The sequence below is a fragment of the Triticum urartu genome, chromosome 3 (assembly GCF_003073215.2).
Source record: "Triticum urartu cultivar G1812 chromosome 3, Tu2.1, whole genome shotgun sequence".
Taxonomy (NCBI): Eukaryota; Viridiplantae; Streptophyta; class Magnoliopsida; order Poales; family Poaceae; genus Triticum; species Triticum urartu.
The window spans coordinates 37,047,848-37,074,253 of NC_053024.1; the positions used below are offsets into that span (position 1 = coordinate 37,047,848).

General features: G+C 45.2%; 2 protein-coding genes across 2 annotated transcripts; both read left to right on the plus strand.

Annotated features, from left to right (window-relative positions):
- The first annotated feature begins 13,850 nt into the window (after positions 1-13,850).
- LOC125548372 lies at positions 13,851-14,248 on the plus strand. Its single transcript, XM_048711990.1, has 2 exons — positions 13,851-13,955; positions 14,087-14,248. Exons 1-2 carry the CDS (start codon positions 13,851-13,853, stop codon positions 14,246-14,248), a joined length of 267 nt encoding a protein of 88 aa, XP_048567947.1.
- A 7,727-nt stretch (positions 14,249-21,975) lies between these two features.
- LOC125547822 lies at positions 21,976-26,024 on the plus strand. The gene is made up of 3 exons (XM_048711585.1): positions 21,976-22,647; positions 22,762-23,050; positions 26,005-26,024. The coding sequence occupies exons 1-3, from the start codon at positions 21,976-21,978 to the stop codon at positions 26,022-26,024; spliced, it is 981 nt and encodes a 326-aa protein (XP_048567542.1).
- Positions 26,025-26,406: the final 382 nt, after the last annotated feature.

Below are 26,406 nucleotides of genomic sequence, written 5' to 3' on the forward strand. Positions count from 1 at the left end.
GAGATCATGACGGAGTTTTGGCTCCATCAGATGGGTACGGCTCCAGCGTTGCCATCGCGTGTGAACGAGGTGTCACCGTCCCCGCCGCTCCGCGTTAAGCGGGAGCCCGCATCCCCACTCTGGCAGGTGAAGGAGTAGTCGGCATCCCTGTCGCACAACCGAGGCCTCCACATCGAGGGTCGTGTAAAGCAGGAGCTGGCATCCCTCCAGCGCAGCTGCCGCATGAAGGACAAGCTAGCGTCACCCCCGCCGCACAACCGTTACGTGCAGATCAACGGGCCCACGTCGCCACCACGATGCCATCACCGGCAGACGAAGAAGGAGCTGCCGCTCGCGATCGCCAAGGCGTGTGGCTGCATCCTCCACTACCTCGGTGGCGGTGGTTTCGGCGGCGCCTCCAGCTCTCGGGGCGTGGTGTCCGAGGCCGAGTGCACGACGCGACAGCAGACGAGGTACGACTGGCGCAATGCCGGTCGCCGCTCCTCGTTCGCCAAGACGGACGTGCACCGAAATGGGTGCGCAACGACCTGGACCTCGCCGCAGCGTGGGCACTAGACCGCTCTGTCACCACCGCCAAGACGGCCGCCAGGCGCCACCCCCACCTTGACGGCAAGCTCGCCAAGATCGGCGAGGAGGGGTCTCTTAGCGACTGCTCCGCCAATGCCGGCAAGGGCAAGGCCGCCGCCAGCGCCTTCAGTAGTGGCCAGGGCGGCCCTTCGCACCGCTCAACAGGAAGCAGAGCAGCTCCACCACGAGCATCAGGCAGCCGCTGGACAGGGCTACCGCGGACCCCGGCATCCTTGCGCCGCTGGAGGGACGATGGCGCCGATGGCACGGATGCGGACGTTGGTGCGGCAGGACAAGGCGGCCACGCTTACGAGGTGGTTGCCCGATATAGGGTTTAGTGTTTGGGTCTGTCTAGAACATATCTAGATGTGACATAATTATGTCACATCTAAGATGACCTCACCCTATTTGTAGCCCTCTCGATCCCACCTGTTCGTTCCGTTGTTCGATTGTTTGTCACCCGTCGTTGCTCGTCCTTTTTAGTTTGACGCTTCCAAGACTAGGCCGTCCTCCTCGTCCTCCACCCACCCACACTCCCGGTAAGTTTCCTAGCCCAGGCCTTTTGTTTGTGGGCTTCTTTGTTTGTTCTAGAAAAATAATTCTTGGGACCAGGCCTTGTGCGACTCCAGGTTTGGGCACTTCTTGTCTCAAAAAAGAAATTCTGGGCACTTTGCTTGTAAACAAGCTTGATAGAAAAGATGGCAAAAAAGTGGGGCGTTCTTTTTGTCAGGTGATGATGATCTTGCCCCTGTCACCACCACAAAGAACACACACACAAGAAATTGAAGATCTGGGACAAAGGAACAAAGAAACTTGCAGGAGAGAAAAATGCGGGGCAGTGGTGCTTCTTACCAAGGTGGGTTTTCTTAATCTTCCTTTCAAGATCCTTCTGTGTGATATGCTTCTTCTGAACCCCATCCGAAAATCAGCATGCTTTTGCTTGTTTCTTTCTTGACGGAACAAAAAAATTGGTGGTTGGTCTGTGACAAAAAATTAATAGTGAACAGCATCTAGATCAGAGCCTGAATCAGTTGTGTTGTGGCAAAAATAAAGAGAGACAAAAAACTCATATCTAGATCCAGTGTGTGGCAGATTTTTTAGCTAGATGTCAGAAGTGGTAGCTGTAGCAGAGATTGAGAGATCTAGATAAATTGACTGAACCAATAATTCAGTTTTCTGAATCTTTTACATACAGTGTGTGTACAGTTAGATACAGTATGCAGTAAGTGAGAACAAACAGAGGGAGAAAAACTTCAATTATTCATATATATTCCTCCCATTATTTAGTATCACAAACATGATGTTCAGCTGGTATGAATCTAACAAATTCAGTCTTACTGGACAAATTCTCTAACAGATTCAGTCTTTATCAAAAAATTCCTGGCTCAAGCTCAATGAATCAAAATCCTCATTCCCCTACTGCCCAACCTTACCTACACAAAATTCACCAGCAAGCCGAGGGGTTCTACAGTTCAAATCGCGGCGCTCAGTCGAACTGAGCTGAACCAAAGTGGCATGTATGCTCCTACAAAAATAGAGTTAGGTTGTTTGTGTAAAAAATAATGACTATACAATATTGATCACAGTAAAAACTAGCAGCTAAAAAATTGCAGTTATATTAAAAACAAAGTAGAAATCCTTTTTTCTCTTATGGAGAAGTACCTTGTAAATTTTTATTCCATCAAAAACGAACAAAAGATCTATCAAAAATGGAATTGGGATCTATAAAAAAAATAATGACCCATGACAAAAAGGTTATCGAGCGGGTTGCAACTGAGGGCCAAAACAAAACACACACACGCACCTCCCTAGTTGCGAGTTGGTTATCGACATGCATTGCGGACCCTTGAGACACACACACACATAGACACACACACACCCTAGTTGCGAGTTGATAGTAAACTTGCAATTGTGGGCCACGAATAAACACACACACACACCTAGTTGCGAGTCGATGGGCAACTTGCAACTGGGTGTCCTCAACAAAACACATACACCCTAGTTACGAGTCGATGCTTGACATGCAACTGAGGACCCCTTGACAAAAGGACACACACGCACACACCTCTAGTTGCAAGTCGGTTATCGACATGCAAATTGAGGACCCTCGGCACACACACACACCCTAGTTGCGAGTCGATGCTTGACATGCAACTGAAGACCCCGTGACAAAAAGACACACACACATATACACACCCTAGTTGCGAGTTGATGGTCAACTTGCAACTAGGGACCCTTGACAAAAAGACACACACACACCCCTAGCTGCGAGTTGGTTATCGACATGTAGTTGCGGACCCTTGAGACACACACACACACCCTAGTTGCGAGTTGATGGTAAACTTGCAATTGTGGGCCACGAATAAACACACACACACATCCCCTAGTTGTGAGTTGATGATCAACTTGCAACTGGGGGCCATGAATAGACACACAAACACACACACACACACCTAGTTGCGAGTCGATGGGCAACTTGCCACTGGGTGTCCTTAACAAAACACACACACCCTAGTTGCGAGTCGATGCTTGACATGCAACTGGGGACCCCTTGACAAAAAGAGAGAGACACACACACCCTAGTTGCGAAGTTGATGGTCAACTTACAACTGGGGACCCCTTGACAAAAAGAGTCACACACACACCCTACTTGCGAGTTGATGGTCAACTTACAACTGGGGTTTCTCAACAAACACACATCCTAGTTGCGAGTTGATGGTCGACATGCAACTGGGGACCCTTGACAAAAAGACACACACACACCCCTAGTTGTGAGTCGGTTATCGACATGCAACTAGTGATCCTCTACAAATACACACACACACATCCTTAGTTGCGAGTCGATGAGCGGGTTGCAACTGGGGGCCACAACAAAACACGCACACACACACCCCTAGTTGCGAGTTGGTTATCGACATGCAGTTGCGGACCCTTGAGACACACACACACACCCTAGTTGCGAGTTGATGGAAAACTTGCAATTGTGGGCCACGAATAAAAAAACACACACACACACATACACACACACATCCCCTAGTTGCGAGTGGATGGTCAGCTTGCAACTGGAGGCCACGAATAAACACATACACACACACACACCTAGTTGCGAGTCGATGAGCGACTTGCAACTGGTGTCCTAAAAAAACACCCCCCTAGTTACGAGTCGATGCTTCACATGCAACTGGGGACCCCTTGACAAAAAGAGACATACACACACCATAATTGCGAGTTGATGGTCAACTTGCAACTAGGGACCCCTTGACAAAAAGACACACACACACACACACCCCTAGTTGCGAGTTGATGGTCAACTTGCAACTGGGGGTTCTCAAACGAACGAACACCTCCTAGTTGCGAGTTGATGGTCGACATGCAACCGGGGACCCTTGACAAAAAGACAGACACACACCCCTAGTTGTGAGTCGGTTATCGACATGCAACTAGTGACCCTCTACACACACACACACGCACACACACACACATCCTTAGTTGCGAGTCGATGAGCGGGTTGCAACTGGGGGTCCTCAACAAACACACACCCCTCTAGTTGCGAGGGGACCCTCGGCACACATACACCCTAGTTGCGAGTCGATGGTCAACTTTCAACTAGGGGTCCTCAACAAACACACACCCCCTAGTTGCGAGTCGATGCTTGACATGTAACTGGAGACCCCGTGACAAAATGACACACACCCTAGTTGCGAGTTGATGGTCAACTTGCAACTGGGGACCCCTTGACAAAAAGACACCCCCCTAGTTGCGAGTTGGTTATCGACATGTAGTTGCGGACCCTTCAGACACACACACAGAGACACACACACACACACACACACACCCTAGTTGCGAGTTGATGATAAACTTACAATTATGGACCACGAATAAACACACACACACACATCCCTTAGTTGCGAGTTGATGGTCAACTTACAACTGGGGGCCACGAATAAACACACACACACACACACCTAGTTGCGAGTCGATGAGCAACTTGCAAATGGGTGTCCTCAACAAAACACACACCCCATTATTGCGAGTCGATGCTTGACATACAATTGGGGTTCCCTTGACAAAAAGAGACACACACACACCCTAGTTGCGAGTTGATGGTCAACTTGCAACTAGGGACCCCTTGACAAAAAGACGCGCACACACACCCCTAGTTACGAGTTGATGGTCAACTTGCAACTGGGGTTCTCAAACAAACACACACCTCCTGGTTGCGAGTTGATGGTTGACATGCAACTGGGGGTTCTCAAACAAACACACACCTCCTAGTTGCAAGTTGATGGTTGACATGCAACCAGGGACCCTTGACAAAAAGACACACACACCCCTAGTTGTGAGTCGGTTATCGACATGCAAGTAGTGACCCTCTACACACACACACACACAGAGAGATCATTAGTTGCGAGTCGATGAGCGGGTTGCAACTAGTTATCAACTCTGAGTCGATGAGCGGGTTGCAACTGGTTATCAACTGCGAGTCGATTGTCGGAATGCAATTGGGAACCCTCGACAATTGACACCTAAATAGTCGCGAGTCGATAATTTACACCTAGATAGTTTCACCAAAATACCCAACTACAAAAAACTAGTGGCGAAATGATGGTGGAAAAACCTAGTGGTGAAACACTTACAAAAAAATTATAGTATAGAAAAAAAAGAATAAAAGAACATAGTGACATAACAAAATTATCCAAAGCACGTAGACAAGTCAGCTCGTCTTCTTCTTCAGATTTCGAAACAAATAGTGGCGAAACACTTACAAAAAACTAGTGGCGAAACACTCATAAAAAATTTATAGTATAGAAAAAGAAAAGAAAAAAAGGACACAGAGACATAACAAAAATATCCAAAGCACACAGACAGGTCAGGTCGTCTTTTTCTTCAGATTTCGAAATAAATACAAACAGAAAAATGGAAGAACAGTGGAGGGAAAGGGAGAACACGGGGAGCGGAACAGGCGAAAGGAGAGTGACGACTCGGTGGTGGCTAACATATTGATCTAATGTACTCTTGGGCTAGACTTCATATATTCCAAAAAAGCCCATATCAGACAAAGAAGACGCCGGCCCAACAAAAAAAACAATTCCTCTCCGCTGTAGGCCTCCCGGCCCGAGAAGACGATACCAGCATCGATAGCGATGCGGCAAACACTCGATCAAAACAAAGCAAACAGATCGGACGGCTGGACATTTAGATGTGAGATCACTAAAAAACATCTAGATGTGAATTAGTCATTATGTTAGTGTTTTTTAATAGTTTTTAGTAAAACGGTCAAAATATTGTTTTCTAGATGCATGTTCTGTGCTTGACAGTGCCAAACTTTTGTTCCCAAAGCTGGAAGGCCTATGCTTTCTTGTTGGTTCCATTGAGATCGACCCAAGGAGCCGGGGAGATCCAAGATTTGGAAGCACTAGACTAGATAACACGGCAAGATGAGCTGGACGTGCAGCTTGCACTTTGTTTGATTGTTGGCTGGATGCTCACTGAAGTTCCAGATGGTGTGATTGCTGCTTGCTGATTTTGTTGTGTACTTGGCCTGGTTGTTTGTTTCCTTCCGAACTACCAAGATATCAACCGTTGTATATTTTGGTAGTGTTGTATAGCCCTCCTTTTTGTACAGATGAGACCCGCCTAGAGTGTATCGTGCAATATTAAAGTGTTGTGGGGTGCATGCATGTACCATTTTTGTTTTGTTGCATGTGGATATGTTTGGTGATGATCAACCATGGTATATAAAGCCAATCTGTGTGTTTGGTGTTCATGTGGCTTGTTGTGAATCATATGATTAATCAAAGTGTTTTGAGCAAACATTTTCTCTTGTTTGTGCATGTGGATGCACTGCAAGTGCCCCGCTGTGTTTTTTCCTGATTCACTGCTATTATTATTGCTGGTAAAATAGGAGGCACATAGATAGACGGAGATCATGAAGGCACAGAGGGTGTACCTTGGACTGGTTCTCGCTTGTTAATAGTGAAAAGTCTCTTATTTGTGGCCAGTTTATGGTGCATGATGGAAATAAAAGATTTTTTTGGTTTGACAAGTTGACATGTTTTCATCATATTTGAAAAGTTTTTAAAATTGTCACCAGTATTTTTGATTCTAGCCAGTACAGTCTTTGAGAATCTTCATCATATGTCATTAACCGATGATGTTGCAACAAAAGGGCAAGATGTGATGCATTTGTGATCCCCGGCAGTGAGCCCTGCTCCCATACAAAGAGAGAACACAACGTGGGAAGACAGAGATTCCAATTTTTTGCATTTCAAAAACCAAAACACTGTTGACAAAGAAGAGCAAATCATCTGCAAATTACTAATTAACAAGTGAAGGCGCACCATGCAAATTCATCAATCCATATCAGGGTTTTCCATCAGAAATCTCTTACCACTTCCTCTGGTGATGAAGATACCCCGAACAAGCCTCTCAAAGGATTGCCTTGCGTAGTGAGAATCAAAGATAAAATTTAGCATGTATTATAAATGTCTCCTTACCACATTCCACTTACCAAGAGCGCTTCACTCCCCCAAAATGGCGCCAGAAATATGTCTTGATGACCCACAAGTATAGGAGATCAATAATTGTCCTTTCGATAAGTAAGAGTGTCAAACCCAACGAGGAGCAGAAGTAATCAATAAGCGGTTTTCGGCAAGGTATTCTCTGCAAGTGTTGCAAAGTAGTTTGACAGATAGTTTGATAGCAAGATAATTTGTAGGAAATAATAAGTAACAATATTAACAAGGTGCAGCAAGGTGGCCCAATCATTTTTATTGCAAAGGACAAGTCAGAAGTACTTCTAATAGTGATTAAAGCGTTGTCGAGGACACATGAGAATTTCGTCTAGTTATTTTCATTATGATTCATTGACTCGCGTTCATTGCTTTGATCAGTTGTTGTGTGGGTAGGCATGTGCTAAGGTGTTGTTCTTACTTGAGCAAACAACCTACTTATGGTTACCCCCTCTCGCAAGAAAACACAATTACAAGAGATGAATTGACATAAATCTAATCATAGCATGGAACATATGGATTCAAAACAGCCCCTTACAAAACAGCTCATAAGCTGGGGTTTATGTTTCTGTTACTTCCGCAACCCATCATCTACAAACTAATCCCACAATGCCGTCCACTAGGCCCAAACATGGTAATGTGTCATGTAGTCAATGTTCACATGACACCATAAGAGGAAGAACAACATAACACATCATCAAACATTGAATAAAAACCAACATCACATGATTACTTCTAACAGAACTTCTCCCATGTCCTAAAAAAACAAACGGAACTACTCACAAATCATATTCATGTTCATGATCAGAGGACAATAATATATGATTAACAATCTGAAAATATAATTTTGCGCCAAGTAACCAACTAGCATCAACTATAAAATGTAATCAACAATACTAATAATACCAACTAAGGTTTGAGACAAAGATTGAACACAAGATATGAACTAGACTTTGGACATGAGATCGTGCTGGTGAAGATGTTGATGAAGATTAGTCCTTCCATGATGAGCGGAACGTTGGTGATGATGATGGTTTCGATTTCCACCTCTCAAAGAGAAATATCCCCGGCGAATCGCTCCACGGGAGAGCAAAAGTGCTCCTGCCTAGGTTCCGTCTCAAGACGTCGACGCTTTGTCTCGAAAATGATCTACTGATTTTTTTTAGGGAAAATGGCTTCATATAGCAGGAGATGGGTTTCGGAGGCCTTCTATGGGCCCCACAAGCTCACATGGCGCACCCTAGGGGAGGCGCGCCACCTGAGCTTGTGGGCCCATGGTGGGTCCTCTCCAGTATATTTTTCTTCTAGTATTTTTTTATACATTCTAGAATCAATGTCCGTAAATTTTCAGGTCATTTTGAGGTCCGGAGAATAGCTATTTCTTATGTAGCTCCTTTCATGTCCAGAATTTCAGTTGCCGGCAATCTCCCTTTGATGATAGTACTTGCAATTTGAGAGAGAAAAGGCATTAAAATTACAACAAAACATGAAATATAACTTTAAACAGTAGAAATAATAGTAGAAAAATATAATGCAAAATAAACGTATCAGCTCCCCGTATGACTAACAAAAAATATATATATAATATGACAGTGTCCACGAACGCCACAGTAGATGCATGCCTTCCGCGACGGCCATCCTCGACACCGTGATCCATGCCCTAGCATTCTCGAGCATCACACCGGTGTCAGGCCCGGCCACGGCGGCCCCTCCTCACGGGCGCGGGGATGCATACGCCCATAAAAAGATATGTTATTTTTGTTGTATTACAAACTTATGATTGTTAATTAATACTTCCTCCGTCTAGGTACATGTCGTGTTTCATGTTAGGTTATGCACCGTAACTAAGGAGGAGAGCAAAACAAGAGAACTTAATGTTTATTTGCTAATTAATAGCATTGCATGAAATGAACTAACCACTACATGTCGTGTTTGGTAGTCTCAAGTCATTGAAAGTATGCATGCCCACATTTTTTATTGGTTGATATGTCAAGAAACAAGAAACAGGGTGGGAGTTAATGCACCGCGCCTAAGTGTTTTGGGATTATTTAATTTTCGTAAGGTGACTTATACACCTAGACGGAAGGGTAGTAGACATAATGATAATAATAAATGACATAGTGTGCGGGATCAGCGATTTGTTGTTGAGAAATATCTGATTTTGTTTTGAAAGGTTATTGGAAAAAATCTTATGTATGTATTTTAGAAAGTCTCATATATATGATGCGATTTCTGAATTCTGAATTATCTATTATTTATGTGATTAATTTGAATCAACACATGCCAAAGTAAGCATGAAACAAGATCTTTTTATTTAATGGGGTTTGGTTTTTAACGAGAGGGAAAAAAATTCAATGTGAAGGGATGGGCGAGGTGAGGAAAAAGATTAGACGAAAATAAATCAGGATATCAGGCTACCGAACTCCCATTTAGAAGCAGAGATACTTATATAGGAATTAAATACTTTGCTGAGTCACGCTTGACGTCCTCGGATGAGGTAGGCGCGACGGTTGGGCACTCGCGTCACGGCCGCGCCACCGGCTGCACGTGGATCGAGAGCATCTTTAAGCAGACAAATCCAAATTGATCAGTGCGTACATACCGGTTATTATATGTAGCAGACTTAAGATCTCTTTTAAGAGAATAATTGATCTTAGTACTCGACTTACAATGATACCACGAGTCCACGAGAAGCTGTTTTAAGCATTAATTTATAGCAACTTCCTTTTTGCGAATACATAGCACCTACTTAGGCTGGTCATAGTGGGGAGTAACTTAGACAACATGCATATGTTACTAGTCTATGTTACTATTTTCATAATGGGTAGTAACATATGGATGGTAACATGCGAGCCTTCATTAATTGAGATATAGACTCATTTTATTTCGGGGTGTGTTATGTTACACTAACATATTATGTTACCACAAGCATCTCTCTCCTCATTAACTCCATGTCATGTAAACAAATTTTTCTTGAGATATGTTATGTTACTACCTAAGTTACTCCCATTATTACCATAGTGGGAGTAACTTAGCAACTAACATAACACACCCCAAGAAAAGTTTGCTTATGTGGCATGTACTTAATGAGGAGAGAGGTGTTTGGAGTAACATAATACTCCCTCCGTCCGGAAATATTTGTCCTCGAAATGGTTGTATCTAGACTTATTTTAGTTATAGATACATTTATTTTATCCATTTTTACGACAAGTATTTTCAGACGGAGGGAATATGTTACTGTAACATAACGCATCTCAAGGAAAAAAAAGTCTACATCTTAATAAATGATGTCTTGCATGATACCACACATATGTTACTCTCCATTATGAAGGCTAGTCTAAGTTACTCCCCACTATGACTAGCTTTAGTGTCGTAGACTTAGTACAACTAGTACTCTCCTTGTTCGGGTTTATTAGGCCTCTTTCAATGCAAAAGTGCTTAGATGAGGTGCTATGTGTATTAAATAGCTTAGCAACAATTTTGAAAGATAAAGGTTCATGGACTTTGGTTCTGCTTTTTCTCGTCGGTAAAGGTGTCCCGACATGTTCGTCGCTCCACATGCCTATGCGAGTGGTGATGCTCTGTCAATCTGGCTTTTCTCTGGCGTGCTGGTCTTATAGGGACGAGGATAGTGACTTCCCGTCGTCAACAGTCCGTGAGCAGTCAGTGCGCATGATCAAGGTTATCACCTACTCCGGGAGGGAGCGGTGGCGACGCCAACGGCGGCGCGTCCTCATCCCGTGTTAGTGGTTGCTGGATTGGTCCCCCAGGGTGTTGATTGTAATTTTCCTTTTTCTTGGGGTGCTTTGTACCACTGCTAATTTTAATGTAGTCTGGGGTCCCTTTTGGCAAAAAAAACAATTTTGTAAAAATTCTCAACACTAATATATAAGTATGCATTATGACACTGCAATGTAAATCCGAAGGCAATCTGTCTAAAAGGGCAGCCTTGCGAAGGGTACGACCACCTTGGGGTTTTTGTACGCAAGCTTTTCTTACATTTTTGCAAGAGACTGTTTTCAGGACCCCAACATGTTCGTGCCAAGGCTTCACTTAAAAGGCAATCTGTCTCGTTGAGAAAAAAATATAACAATGCCCTTTTAAAAAGAGAAAAATAAAATAATGCTTGTAGCAACGATGGGACAATTTATAAACGAATTTAAATGAGTTACTATTCATGGTTCTATGATCTGTTTTCTTTCAAAGATTGTCCTTCCAACTTGGTTTTGAAGGTTTGTAACATGACTGATACAAGTTTTTGTTCATGCCATACTCCCTCGCTCGGCCCCATATTGCATTTGCACATTGATTTTCACAAAAGTCAAGATTTGACCAAGTTAGAGAGAAAGCTATCTATATGTACAGTACCAAATATACACTATGAAAAGAACGTTTCATGACAAATCTAGCGTATACATTTAGAACATGGTCAATGTTCATAGTTTGACTTTGAAGAAAAAAATCTAATAAGCGCTATATTTTGGGACAGGTGGATTACATTTTTTAGAACTACTGTATTTATGAGTTCTAGCGTAGGATTTCTAAACTTGGGATCACCGGGAGTACTCCAAGCTGGACAACCATATAGGTTCTCACTCTACTCACTCAAGTTTGCAAGAAGGTTACAACTAACATTTCTAAAACATAAACATGTTTGCAAAATAAAAACAGCCAAAATCATACAATTTAGAGGTATTCAAAATAAATATTCAATGCAGTAGTATGTGAACTAAAACCCAGCTCGGAAACTAATGTGTTCATGTGCGACACAGAGAATCGCGAGCTAATTAAGTTTCAAAAGGCACATTAGAAAAATTATGCTACCTTCAACATCTAAAAATATATCTATTTAACCCTGGCAATTAATCAACCATTGTCGGGTACAAACTGTCATAACACTCAATTCAACTCTATTAAACAATGAGCTCCAAGTCAGACTACACGCTCTTCGTTGTACTTGATCGTTCCAACATCATGTGGGCTATATATACGATTGACCCTAACTGTGTCTACAAATCCCAACAGCCCGGTATACAGTGCAGCTTAACAAGTCAGAGAAATGGCGGCTTTCCTCCGGAACCTCTTCCTAGCGACGGCACAGCAGTACTACGGCGGCGTCGACGATGGTCAGCACAACATGGAGCGCCGCCTCCGCCTCTACGCCGACGCGTACATGCTGCTGGCCGTCTCCTTCCTCCTCCGGGCCACGCCCCCTCCGAGCAGCAACGCTGGCGCCGACGCCGTCACCGGGTTCTTACTCTGGGTTGCCGCCGTGGCTCTTCTGATCCTGTCCTTCGTGCACCAGCGCTTCCCGGCGGCAGCCGTGGCCGCTGCTGACATGGCGCAGGCGGCGCTCGAGCCACTGTTCGAGCTTCTCAACTGAGCGTATACATGCGCTGTGCGTGCCATGCATGCATTCGTGTCTGGGGACTGTCGCTTATTTAACTTTCTTTTTCGCTTTCTGTTCTGGCTTTGCTTTGTCGATCGTACGTGTCTGTGTGGCTGTGTTTAAGCTAGATAGCAAGATCAGAGCCCGAAATTGAGCCTTATGAACATTCAAATCCTTCATATATGTATGTGACAGGTAGTTCTTCTTGGCAGATCTCCTTTGGCACATGATTTTTCCCCTCTTCTGTACTCTGGGCAAATCTGGGCGCAAATCTCCTTTGGCAAAAACTATCTATCATCCTTTGGGGGCAAATCTCTGGCAATGACATGAAGGAATGTTTATAAGTCGATCGAGCATGAGACACAAGTTTTCTAAGAAGGAATTGACTAGTGGCAGGTATTACCATTAAAATGATATAAAAAATAAAATTTTCTAAAAGAGAATGAATTAGTGACATTGGTATTATTCTTTAAGAAGAGGAAAATGAAAAAGAAAAGTAATCACAAATTTTGCAGACAATTTAAAGATAAATTGTGGTTTTTTATAATATGCAAGAATAAGCATATAATAGTAGAATATGCGCAAAAAAGGAGTTTTTTCTTTTTTTGAAGTTAGGAGTTTTCTTTTCTAATAATGAATAAATTTGTGGCGTTGATATTACCTTTAAAGAGAAATAATAAAAAACTAAAAAAATCAGAAAATGAATATTTATAAGGAAAAATGAATTAGTGGAATTGGAATTACCCTTTAAAAAGAAATAAAATAAAGTAATTAATAATGATAAAATTTGCACACTATTTATACATAAAGCTGAGCTTTTTAAAATATGCAAGAACAAGCATATAATAGTGAAATTTTATATAAAAATCATAGTTTTAAATAGCCAGCTATAACCCCGCTATAGCTCCGCTATAGTTGTTTGAGCATGTTGCCGCTAAATAATTTCATATATAATTTGCCGCTATAGCCTCGCTATAGCCCGCTATAGCCCAGCTATAACTGTTTTTAAGGGTTGCCGCTATATGCTATAGCCTGCTATTTAAAACATTGATAAAAAATGCTAGTGAGGAATGAATTTTTGGCATTTGTATTACCCTTAATGAAGAAAATAAATTTAAAAAAGTGAAACAAAATAATATATATATATATATATATATATCCATTCCCTGCAAAAAGAGATATATATATCCATTTATTCGTTACTATAATTAAAGCATTAATAAAACATTTAATTCATACTTGAAATTAGCTAGGCAGGCACACCAATGTACTTACGGGTATATATATAAACAACACAACAAATCACAAATAACAACACAGAGAAAAGAAGAACTGTAGGTACGTTAAGTGCGGCTAGCCTCCTCCTGTATTGTAGATCGATCATGGTGATGCTGAAGAAGAACACGAGCGCCCTGCACTGCTTCGTGACCGCCCTCATGGTGGTCATGGCTGCCACCCTTCTCTCCTCATGCGACGTCCGCAAAGAGGTTAATCACTTAAATTTTCTATTTAATTTGCAAAGTCGCCGTTGAGATCAGACGATGAAGCAATTTTGTCGGATTAGATATCTAATCTTTGCTTTTTTTTTCATCGTTTGTTTCCTTACACCCATATGCAGATGGATAAGCCCCATGCTTTTCCCCTGCCCGCTTCGTGCTACTCCAAGCACTTTCCAAACTGCACCGACGAGCGGTGCAAGAAGTTCTGTGGTGGCGATGACATGCCGCCGGTCCCCGGGGCCTTCTGCAACGATGACAACAACTGTTGTTGTCCCATTTAGTTAATTATAAGCGCCGCTGAAGTAATCCAAGAGGAAATGGAGAAGCCAATAATATAAGCAAGAGATCAGACCTTTTCTAATCTTTGTAAACCAGCTTTTCCGACAATTTTTGTCGTAACGATTTTTATCATTGTATGTCTCGTTGGTTCGTGTATGTGGAGACAAATCAAAAGTAATGAAGCTTGAACAAAAATGGTTGATACCTGCGTGTTTACAGCATAAGCACAAACAAGTTTCTTGTTTATTGACTAGATGGACATGAGTATGCGAGCAAGTACTCTTGGTGTTTTTAACTTCACCCAAATGCAAGTCTCTTTACACTTCCAATACACATTCGTTAACTATATTTCTATTTAGCCCCACATTAATTTCATCAAGGATTGACAAAAACATACATTAATTTAGCCCCACAATAATATGCCGTCTATTTGATGAGCGAAGTAGCGAACCTACATCTAGAGACCAAACGCGCACCACCGCTCGCGGTAGTAAGTCGGCCAATTTCGTCTGTTCTATGGTCTTTTCTTTGGTTTTCCAACGGTTTCCTCAACCAGACCTTTTGGTTTTTTATGTGTTCTTTCTTTGGGTTTTCTCGATTTTTGCTTTTTCCAGTTTCCTCTTCTTTTCTTTTTATTTTTTTTCTAATTTCGTTAACTTTTTGAAATACCAAATTTAAAAAATCATGAACCTTTTGAAATATGAGAACAATTTTTAAACTTCATGGTCGTATTTTTAAATTGACAACATTATAAACATTTTTGGATATCTAGGAACATATTTTGAAATCATGAATAATTTTAACCCGTGAACATTTATTGAAATCCAGTAATAATTTTTAAAATTTATCATTTTTTATATTCATGAGCATTGTTTAAGTCTTCAACATTATTTGATATCCGAGAACATTTTTAAATCTAAGAACATTTTATCAAATTTATTAATATTTTTTGAAATCCAAGAACGTTTTTTTAAATTCATCAATAGTTTTTAAGATTAATATATCACCACAAATTTCAAATTAAATTGCGAGCCCAAGATAAAATTAAAGTGTGCCTGGCTCAAACAAGTTCCTTAAAATTTTCATTAAAGTTCAGGGAAGCTGTTTACACTACTAGGGAAAACCTTATACACAGAATGTTACCAGTAGCGCTGTACAAAATCAAACGCTACTGCTAATTAGTAGCAGCGCGCGTAAATAAACCGCGCTACTGCTACGACTTCTGCAGTAGCGCGTACTGGCGAAAAGCGCTGCTGCTATGTTTGAACTGGACGCACATGGCTAGCCCAACCTAGCAGTAGCGCGTACACTGGCCCAGCGCTACTGCTATGCTCCTTAGCTGTAGCGCGCTTACGTGTAAGGTGCTGCTGCTAACGAAAATAAAATAAAGTGAAAAACAAGTAGAAAAGTAAATGAAAATGAAAGAAATAGAAAAAGGAGAAAGGAAAAAATAAAATGTAAAGAAAAATAAAAGAAAAAAGGAAAAAGGGAGAAAGGAATAGCAGTAGCGGGTTTCAGTAAACGTGCTATAGCTAACATAGCTATAGCGCGTTTCCGGAAACTCGCTATCGTTACGTTTCACTTAAACAGCGGTCCTCCCCCCCCCCCCCCCCCCCCCCCCCCCCCCCCCCCCCCCCCCCCCCCCCCCCCCCCCCCCCCCCCCCCCCCCCCCCCCCGCGCCTCCCGGCCACCACTTTTTCCCCAAATCCCTCGCCCTCGCCGCCGTCTCCCCAATTCGCCGTCGCCCACTTCGCCGCCGTCTCCTGCCGGCGTGGACGCCCGCAACCTCACCGTCTCCCCCCGAGGCCGCCGTCATCCTCATCGCCGCCGCCCGAGGCCGCCCTCGACGTCACCGTCGGTGCCCTCCACCTCACCGCCGCCCGAGCCCGCCCAGGACCGCCGTTGCCCGTGCCCGAGCCCGTCCTCTCTCCCCTCTCTGTAAGTCCCCCACCCCTCCCCCTCACTCATCTCTCTCTGCATTTTAGAGAAAAAATTAGTAGAGCAAAATTAGTAGAGCAAAAGTTAGTTAGGGCAGTAGGGTTTAATTAGTGTAGATGCTGCTTGTATAGTATATAGTGATACTAGTAGATGTTAATTAGGTTAGGGCAATAGTGGTACTAGTAGATGTTAATTAGATGTTTTTCAGTTAGGGCACTAGAGTTTTGCTAGGTTAATTAGTTTAGTAGTGCTGCTAGTAGTAGTGGTACAGTAGGTTAATTAGGTGATGTTAAATGAATAACCTAAATGAATGAAATTAGTAGTTAACTGAAAATTTTTTCCTTTCATCATTATAGAGCACTAAAGTTAACTAAATTTTGTTCTATTAGTAGTTAAATGAATTTTCTTCTACACTTTGTTTTTGAATTAGCTTGCGAAATTTGGACATGTGGTTGCTCGTGTATATTTGGACACTGTTTCCAGGGAATGATGCTTAGTGGCCTATGTTTTGCCGGAATGTTGATTCATTTCTTTTCCGGCAAATTTCAGGTTCTTGATTTGTCCACTTTTTAGCAAAGGTCATGCCGAAATTTTCCGTGAATTTCGGCATGACTTGTGCTACAAACTAGGACATATCGAGTGCCCGTGATTTGCCGCACCAGGAAGGAGTCAACATTCCTGCAAAATAATAGGCCTTTTTTATGTCATTATTCATTTTATTAGGTCTAGAATTAATTGACTAGATTTAATAATAGGAAACATGGCTAGCAATGATGAAGGACAGGGTTCTGGTGATTGCGACGACGCCTACCGGGCGGCGGATGAATTTTTTAGCCTTACCGACGATCAACCGATGTTATTGCTGGGCCCACCGGTGGCATCGGGGACTGAGACCGACACGCAGACCGGTGCTGAGACTGAGACCGGCGCTCAGACTCGGACCGGCATCGAGACCGGCGCTGAGACTGAGACCGGTGCTGCCTCGGGGAGCGGAGCCGGTGTAGAACCGAAAGCAAAGAGGCAACGGGTTCCTAACAAACTCAGGACTACTAGAGTGGTGGTCACGAAGGTGGACGACGGAAATTTTGAGCCAACGGTGCCCGAGGAAGCGCGTCGATGCTACGGCAATCAAATAGGCTGCATTATATGGACAACCGCCACCATCAACGATGAGAAACTACAGAAGATAGAAAATATGAGGAGCTCCCTCCTAAAGAAGTTTCACCAGATATTCTTGTCCCCGGGCCGGAATGAGAATGATTATAAAGATTCAGATGAGGACCCGGCAATGAAGAAGATAAACAAACACGCCATGACCAATTTTAGCGACGCGTTGGCCGCCTGGAAAAATCGAGTGAAAGCAAGGATCATCGACAAGAAGGAACCCTACTCCGAGATTGTAAAGGATAATCCGACAATCACGGAAGAGCAGTTTCAAATATTCAAGGAGGCTTGCGAGGCCGAAGATGCCAAAAAAAAGTCTAAGTGCATGAAGGGGCTTCAAGAGAGGAACTTTGGGAGCCACCACCTCGGAAGCCGTGGTCACGGCGGAAAGAGGTCCAAATGGGCCAAGGAGGATGCGGAAGCCGCGAGTCTGGGCATCGCAGACCCCTTGGCGGAGTTCACCGTCCAGCAGGAGCGTGACGTCCTCAGGGCCCGGCACCGTTGGGACCCAGTGAAAAAGGTTTACGAGACAACACCGGTCATTATGGAGTTCATAAGACTGCTGGTAATTTTAGTTTCTGATCAATTCGACTGCACACGTTAGCCATATTTGTAAACGATCGTTGTGCCTTTTGCAGAGAGAGCAGCACAGGATTGCGGCCGAAAGCGACTCGCCGTCTGAGGCATTGGCGAGGCCCAAGTGGACACTCCATTCAACCGGGCGTTGAACATATTGAAACGACAACCGATGGATCGACCGTCGTATGGACGCGTGCACGGTGTCGGAGACGGCGCCACGTGGAAGAAGTACTACCGTGAGACCACGGAGGAGAGAAAGGAAAGACGGAGGTTAAATGAAGAAAACATCGACAAGAGGGTTGAGATTGCGGTTGAGAAGAAATCAACTCAGACAGTCGCAACAGCGGTAGCTGCCGCAAAAAAGGTGGCTGTAGATATTTCTACTACCTTGGTTCCGGCCGTTTTCAATTGGACCAGGCAAAATCCAGAAAAAAATGCAGCGGACTTTCCCCTTGCTGACTTCTTGGCGGGGAGCAGCTCGACTAGCGTTGCACCAGCACCTGCAGCTGCACCTGCTCCCGCACCGGACGTGCTAGGCGGTGCTTCGTCTTTGGCTGAGCTCGACGTCCTCATGGTATCTGTCACACCGGCCCCCTTCAATATAAATGTATAATATCCCGTTTTCGTTGCCTTTCGGATGTCTCACGTCACAGACTTTTCTTTGCAGGCTGACAAAACCCCGTGCACCATATTGTACACCATCGGCGACCAGAAGGTGGACGTGGGGAAGGCGACGATAATGGAGCCGAAGGAACCATTGTTCCACAGCCGGCCGATCCCCCCGAACGTCTTCAAGGTTTCCATGGCCAGTGTCAAACCGGGCCACGAGAATTTGCCTCCTCCAGTACTACTGGGGGATGACGACGAGACACCGCGGTGGCTTGGTGATTGTTGCAATGCTGGGTGGGTCCTGTTATGGCCAAAGAGTCTGCTTCGTCTGGAGGCGGCCGGGAGCACACCCATGAGCACGCAGCCTCAGCAAGGTATGAACATCAACACTCCACCTACCCAATTAGCGTCGGGTGTCGGGTTGGGTGATAGCGGAAGGGGTAAGGAGGAGGCTTCATTAGTCGCTGATGACGTCGCCATGGATGAGGATGAGGATGACGATGGCGCTGCTGAACAGTATGTCTATACTGGCGCCTCCTCAGGGTTTGAGCGTCATGAGTCAGTGCCTGAATTATCGTCTCAACATATTATGGACAACCTTCCGGTAGTAAAGAAGTTTAGGAAGAGAGCGAGGAAAGGCAAAAAAGCTGTTTCTATGATCCAGCCGCCTCAGCAGCCTCGGCTTCAGGACCGTATAGATATCTCCGATGCGGATAAATGGCATATCCCCGGTCAACCAATCCTACCTGCAACAGCGCTACGGGCCAGATTCGGCGATCTAAAGAGACTTCATGACGATGTGCTGCGGGTAGAGAAAGACCTCATCGCCTCGAAAGATCCAAGATACCCACTCTACGTGATTAACGTTCCGCGGCAAATGTCGTACGTCGAAAGCTTCCCCGCGGATAAGTTCTTCCTCCGATTCGATTACATATTCGACATGTTTCACGTGAAGAAGCTGGATTTTACGTTTGTCCGCCTTTATGCCTTGCACATGAACTACATCATCGGGGTTGAGCAGATATCTCATATCTGTGTCGCTGACCCGTACTACATGCACGAGGGCTTCTTGGGAGTCTGCGCAAATCACCGTGAATACGCGAGGGATTACATCGTCAGTTTCATGCTCGCCAATAAGGACAAGGGGGCGATTCTCGTGCCTTATCATCCCGTGTAAGTCATCCGCGCTGCTATCCTTCGTCCTTCGATTTCAATCATTCATTTGCACGGTGGAGGCTAATTAATTTGAGGACTTATTTTGCGCAGCGGCGGGCGCGCCATCCTCATCATCCTCTACCCCCGATTCTCCCACGCTCTTTACTTGGACTCGTCGAAGAACATTCACAAAAAGGATTACACCCACATCAAGGATGTTCTCGACAGTGCTATGTATTACTACCAATCAATGGGTGGAGAGGTCAGGGACAAGAAGATAAGGGGCGGCAGGGTCGCCTTCGGCCATAAGACCGACTTCTGTTGCATCCAGCAACCGAATGATTCTCTTAATGATGGATTCTATGTCCTACACCACATGCTGGAGTACAGATGGGATCACCAGAACCTTCGCATGGCACCTTCTTCCGGCGATGCCCATATTCTGCAATGGGCAAAGGACATAGGAGATATCGAGGATCATCGACTTCGAGCTGAGTTCTATAACATCCAGCGTGAACTTGCCCAAATCATCATGAAGGAGGTCGTCGAAAAAACAAGGATGTTCTACGGAGAAGGACAGATGTCGCGGGAAGACATCCGAATATGGATAGCCTCTCAGCGTCTCGACCTGAAGCCTTTCACTAAGCTCGGGGACTATCTCCCTGACTTGGATGGATGGAACGACATGTTGGAGTGATTGTCGATATATGACAATGTGTCCGTTTAGCATACTTTCTGTATGACAAAACTTTGAGTTATGCACGGTGAAACTTTATTTGTGATGTAATTAAACCGTCCTCCTCCTCGACTAGCGAAAATCACTCTAGTTAGGGCATTTTGGGGTACGATGAACTTTGTTATTTATGCTTATGATATGTTCTTTCTATTTTTGCCAAATCTGTCTCTTTCTGTTGCTCAACTATATATGTTGCATATCATCGACTCATGTGATGATGCAGGTGCATAGATCATAGATGGCGAAGAAGTGCTACGCCAGGAGTATATATACGACAAGTGGCCGGAGTGTTAGGCCGCCCAGGTGTACCGGTTTCCGGTTTCCGAGCGACACGCAGTAGTTAGTTTAGGTTCACGCTAATGCGAGAGAGGGATACGAACTCATGTTCTCAAAGTGATAGCTCTTCTCGTGTATATCATTGTTTAGATGGATGACGATGTATTTGCAAGTAATCGAGACTTGTATCGCTATTTTCGAGATGATGACGAGAGACCACTTTGTGTTGGATGATAATTATGATGATGACATGATTTGATGAGACTAATTGTATGTATAAGCTATGATTACATTTGTATGTGTATGATATGCTAAAGATTATTGTATAAAGCCTATTCAAATACAAAACAAATATGCAGGAAAAAAACTAATAAATAAACTAGTAGTAGCGAGGGGGGAAATTTAGCAGTAGCGCCTCCTTACCAGTAGCGCGTCCCAGCAAACAGCGCTGCAGATAATATCAGTAGCGCCCTTTCCCAAAGAGCGCTACAGCTATTCATGTATAGCAGTAAAATGGGAAAACAGACGCTACTGCTATACGTTAGCTGTAGCGCCTTATTAGTAGCGCCGGCACCCGCGCTACTGAGAGGCCCAAAACCCTCGCTGCTGCTAGGCTTTTTCCCTAGTAGTGTTATAAAGTTTTTCAGTTCTGGCAAAGTTCTTTAATTTTCTAACAAAGTGCAGGCCCACTGTTGGGAAAGTTCTTCAACTCTTTATTCAGTTTGTTTAGCACCTTAAAATAAAAATGAAAAATCATTCACTGTTTTCAGCAAATTTCGTCACTGAAAACACTGATAAGCTTCTAAAAGATCATATTTCAATTTCAGTTAACAAATAGTATGTGTTAAAAATCATCTAAGACTACTCTTGCTCTAAAGATCTTGACGTTAGGAGTTCAAATATATATTTTAATAAATGATTTTAAGATATGAATCATCTAAACTGTCAAAAGAAAAGTAAAAGTAATGAAGTTTGAGGAGAGGGAAAAGATAACGTAGGCATGCATGTGTTAGTGCAGGCATGCATGTGTTGTGTGAGAAGGAAAAAAGAGAAAGAGAGGCCATGCACATGCAAAGGGCTTCGATGAGTTAGGAAACGCTATATTGGGTGTCCGAGAGTCCCAGGTTTGTGGCGCGGCGTAGCGCAACGCCCGGGGCGTATCGCGGCGCGCGGCAGCCGTCGTCCACATCGGCAACCTACCCTCCCTAACCGCAAACGCGCGTGAGGCGAGGGTCACCGGCCGCGACAGCGTCACGCCGGGCCGAGGCGCGCATGGAGCTGTTCGAGCGCGCCAAGACGGTGCGGCTGCGGAGCCACCAAAACAAGTACATGTATGCCGATGAGGACGAGTCCCACGTCCTGCAGGACCGCAACGCCGCGTCCCCGAACGCGCGGTGGACCGTGGAGCTGGTGCCGAACGCGCCCGGCGTCATCCGCCTCCGCAGCCGCTACGGCCGCTACCTCACCGCCTCCAACGAGCCCATCCTCATGGGCGTCACCGGGCGCAAGGTGATCCAGACGCTGCCCCACCGCCTCGACTCCTCCGTCGAGTGGGTCCCCGTCGGCGAAGGCAGGCACGCCCGCCTCCAGACCCGCTACGGCAACTTCCTCCGCGCCAACGGCGGCCTCCCGCCGTTGCGCAACTCCGTGACCCATGACGTCCCACACCACCGCCATGCCGGCTGGGTCGTCTGGTGCATCGAGATCGTGCAGGTCCTCGTGCACCCGCCTCAATGCTCGGATCCCATCACCACCGCCTACTCTCCTCCTCTACCTTACAAACCACACTCTCGCTCGCCCTCGCCCTCGCCCGCTCCCTTGCCGACGGGAGCGCTCAGGCCTCCTGCGCCACCGCACCACCGTACATCGACTCCGGTCGTAGCGCAGCCCCCGCCGCCTCCCCCTGGATCCCTAGCGCCCCCGGTCGGCTTTTCGAGGCTCGAGGTCCGTACGCGCACCTGTTCCTGCACGATGAGTCCAACAACCCAATGGTGGGCCACCGACTTACGCTTTTGCTAATTTTGGTTCTCCATATATCGTGATTGCGGACGCATGCAGTCGGCGGACTCCTTTTCGGTGCCGGTGCACAAGGTGGAGGGGCGGCACATCCACTACCATATTGCGGATGACAGTGGGTATGTGCGTGAGGGAGATGAGGGGCGCTCGTTCCTATTCAACGGGACAAGCCTTGGGGAGCTGCTGGAGAGACTGCAGGAGGACACGGGGCTCAAGGACGTGATCATCTGCTCCCGCAACCCCATCACAAGCAAGTTGATGCCGCTCCGCCTGCAGCTGCCGCCCAACAACAACGCCATGCATGTCGTGCTCGTGCACGAGTCCTCAAAAGGTACGAGAGAGGATTCTCCACCATACACGGGACCTCCTGTGCATGCATGCATACATATATTTTTTATTCTTGTTTTGTGGCTCCATTGTATCATCTATAGTGTTTTTTCTATCCCCTAGCATGTGCTATTCTTTAGTCACTGAGTTTCGTTCAAACAAATAGATGCCTGATATATTTTGAAATAAATTTTTCTTTTACTTTATGTTTACACAAATGTGTTTTTTCAGCAAGATCTTACCAAAAATCAATAATGTTTTATTCGGTTCCGCATAAGTAGTTTTATTGTTTCAGTATGGCTAGCCATGTTCTCGTAGTGTATCATAATGTTACACTGTTTACCTATGTGTTTCATCATGTGTTAGTGTGTTTTAAATTGTTCCATACGGTATGTAAAAGTTAGTAACTAAGAGTAGTTTATATCCAGTTCCATTTGGGGGCATCGTGTTCCAGAGTGTACCATCGTGAATTTTAAAACTTGTTGAAATATAATCAAAAGTGGTCTCGTTTTAAAGTCGTCGTCATCATAAACACAAATATGCAAATGGATCATAAAATTATTATTTTTTTAGAAAAGGAGGATCACCCCCGGCCTCTGCATCTGATCGATGCATGCAGCCATTTTATTAATTATTTTCAGAGACCTTACCAAGCATTACATCAGTATAAGCCTGGAACCACCATCCTGGCGACACCTGTCGCTACTCCTATCCCCTTGATGCAGGGGTGCCGAATGTCCGAGCTTAATACCAAACAGACATTGCACCAAAACCTAACATCTAAAGCCGGATGCCCCATCCCAGCCACATACCGGGAATGGGTCACACACCGGTCCAGCGCACTCACCGAGGCTACCGCCGCCGTCATCCACATAACCATCTCCAGAGCAGGCACCGACGCAAAGACCTTGCCAGGTCAACTGTCAACGCCACCATGGCGCCAGACAGCGCCACCGCCTTGCAGAGCGGAAAGATACAATGGCGATGGAAAGAAAGAGCTAGGACGAGGAGGGTACCACCGCCGCCACCACCCGCACCCCAACAGCGCTCAGCGACCACCAAGCTCCCTAAACGGCGCCTTCAAGAAGGATACGACGCCGATGGCGCCGCCGCCGCCCAACAAAGTTGGGGCTTTCGCCCGGGAGAACTAGGGGAAGGGGGAGTGGGGGATCAGACCTGTCAGACGCCTCCAAGAAGGGACACGGCGCCCTCAGGCGTCGCCGTCAATGCAGCCGACCATGGTCGGCCATGGCTTTCGCCCGGACTGGATTCCCCACCACTAGCACCACCAGCGTCGGCGTCCCATGGAACACAGGCAGGCCGGATGGGGGAGAACACGCCGTACAGGGGGAAGGGGCGCCAGATCTGGCACCGTCGCCCTCGTCCTCCGAGATTCCGCCGCCCGCGCGGCCAAGAACGCCGGATCCAAACGCCCGCACCACCGCCCGCCGCTAAGCCGGTGGTGCCTCACCAGAGGGGCCGCCGCCCCAGATCCGAAGCCCCCCGCGGAAGCAGAGCAGCAGCTGGCCCCGCCGCCACCTTCCTTGGCGGCGCCCCGGACTTGCCCGGAGACCGCCTCTGGCGGCGGCGAGGAGAGGTGGGGGTGGAGGAGGGCTGGGCGCGGGTAGGGTTGGCGGCGGCGAGGAGAGCAAATGGATCATAAAATGAACGCCCGGTTGAAAAGATAAAATATATTTAGACTTAGGAATAAAACAAAATACTAGCATGAGATGGTGAAGCATTGCTAGAACAGTAGTGAGAGAAGAGTCTGACCAACTAAGCAGTAGTCAGTGAATGCATGCGAATCTTCAAGAAATTCAATGGCCGCTACATGCACGTGATGGTAGACATGCCTTTCTCCAAAAGGTACACATATATGGACATACTTTCTTTTATTATTACTAGGTAATTGCTCGGTTTATAGCCCCCAAGAGGATTGTGATAAAATCCGATTCCTCGATGAGATCAGAACAATAAGATCAAGTGCTTCAGGACCGTGGCTCCTCTCAGGCTATGAGAACACCTGATTGTTAGTGCGGAAGATAAGAATAATCGCAACCTTAATAGGCGCATGATGGGTAAGTTCAATAAAGTGGTTAGTGATGTTATGTTGCATGATGTTAACCTTAATGGCCGTGCTTTCACATGGACAAACGCAACAATATATACGGTTCTCTACAAGATTGATCGCATGTTGGCATCTCTGGCGTGGCATGATCTCTTCCCGGACAGTTTTCTCCAAGGAATTTCCTCGACCACATCCGGCCACTGCCCATTGCTTCTCGCCACAGTTCACAAAGTTGTTGGGTGTCGCAGATTACGTTTTGAATTTTGTTGCTTATCCAGGGAAATGTGGACTCCTTGGCGCGGTCAAATCCAGCCCTCTGTGCTATTTCTGACCCGCTGATCAGTCTATGTCATATCCAGCCCTCTGTGCTATTTCTAACCCGCTGATCAGACTATGTCGCAAGATCAGTTTCATCACAGATAAAACTCTTCAAATCTGGAGTGCCAAAATCTTTGGTAATATTAAAGAAAAATTGTCTGGGCCACTGTATCAAGAGAAAGACAGTTGCACTCTCCATTTCTCTGAGCCATGGCTTCAAGAGAATTAAAAAGGAAGCTGCTAGGACTTTATTCAGTGGATGGAATGATGGCTCGTCAAAGATCTAGAATCACTTATTTTGGAGGCAGGGGACGCCAACCTCAACTTATAGAAAATCTTATGAGTTTGACTCTATGAAAAGGCTCGCATGCTAGCATATAAACTATTTTGAAAGGATCAAAAAGTTGACACTCACATTTGATCTTTAGATTTTTATGTACTTCTAAATACTTTGGATGAGACCGAATTGTTTTTCCAAAAAAAGCCATTCTCCACATTATTGACTGCGCTAAGATCCTTATACAGACTGTCACCCTCTAATACAGTTTTCTTTCATGTTGAATCATTTTCAGTGGCAAGATCTTTTTCATAAAATTTATGGTCCACAAGCTTTGGAGGATGTGTACGGCAGAAGGTAAAGCAAACTGCAAGATTGTGTATGTGTTGTCTATATTGTACCTTCTGTTTTTTGCTAATTACGAAAATTCACTGTTCTTTTTTCAGTTACAGGGAGCTTCTTGTAAAGTGTTTTTTTATCTGAGCATGTTGACCATTTCATTATCGTGGGCTAGATCTGGGCAGTGTAGGTGAAGAGCCGTGAAACCGTGTATACATTTATTTTTCAGATTTTTGGTTTCGCTCTTCTTCGAAGTCTGAGTGACATAGAGATGTTTCTGCACAATCTTTTTGCATGTCACATGATATAGAATTTCACGTCAATAATTCATCGTTGCAACCATGCAATGTCGTGGGCG

Bases quoted from the DNA above. Each gene is read 5' to 3' on its own strand.
- LOC125548372 (XM_048711990.1), top strand. From the start codon at position 13,851: ATGGTGATGCTGAAGAAGAACACGAGCGCCCTGCACTGCTTCGTGACC. The intron at 13,956-14,086 runs GTTAATCACTTA...ACCCATATGCAG, and splicing joins CATGCGACGTCCGCAAAGAG to ATGGATAAGCCCCATGCTTT.
- LOC125547822 (XM_048711585.1), top strand. From the start codon at position 21,976: ATGGAGCTGTTCGAGCGCGCCAAGACGGTGCGGCTGCGGAGCCACCAA. The intron at 22,648-22,761 runs GTCCGTACGCGC...GGACGCATGCAG, and splicing joins TCGGCTTTTCGAGGCTCGAG to TCGGCGGACTCCTTTTCGGT. The intron at 23,051-26,004 runs GTACGAGAGAGG...AATCATTTTCAG, and splicing joins CGTGCACGAGTCCTCAAAAG to TGGCAAGATCTTTTTCATAA.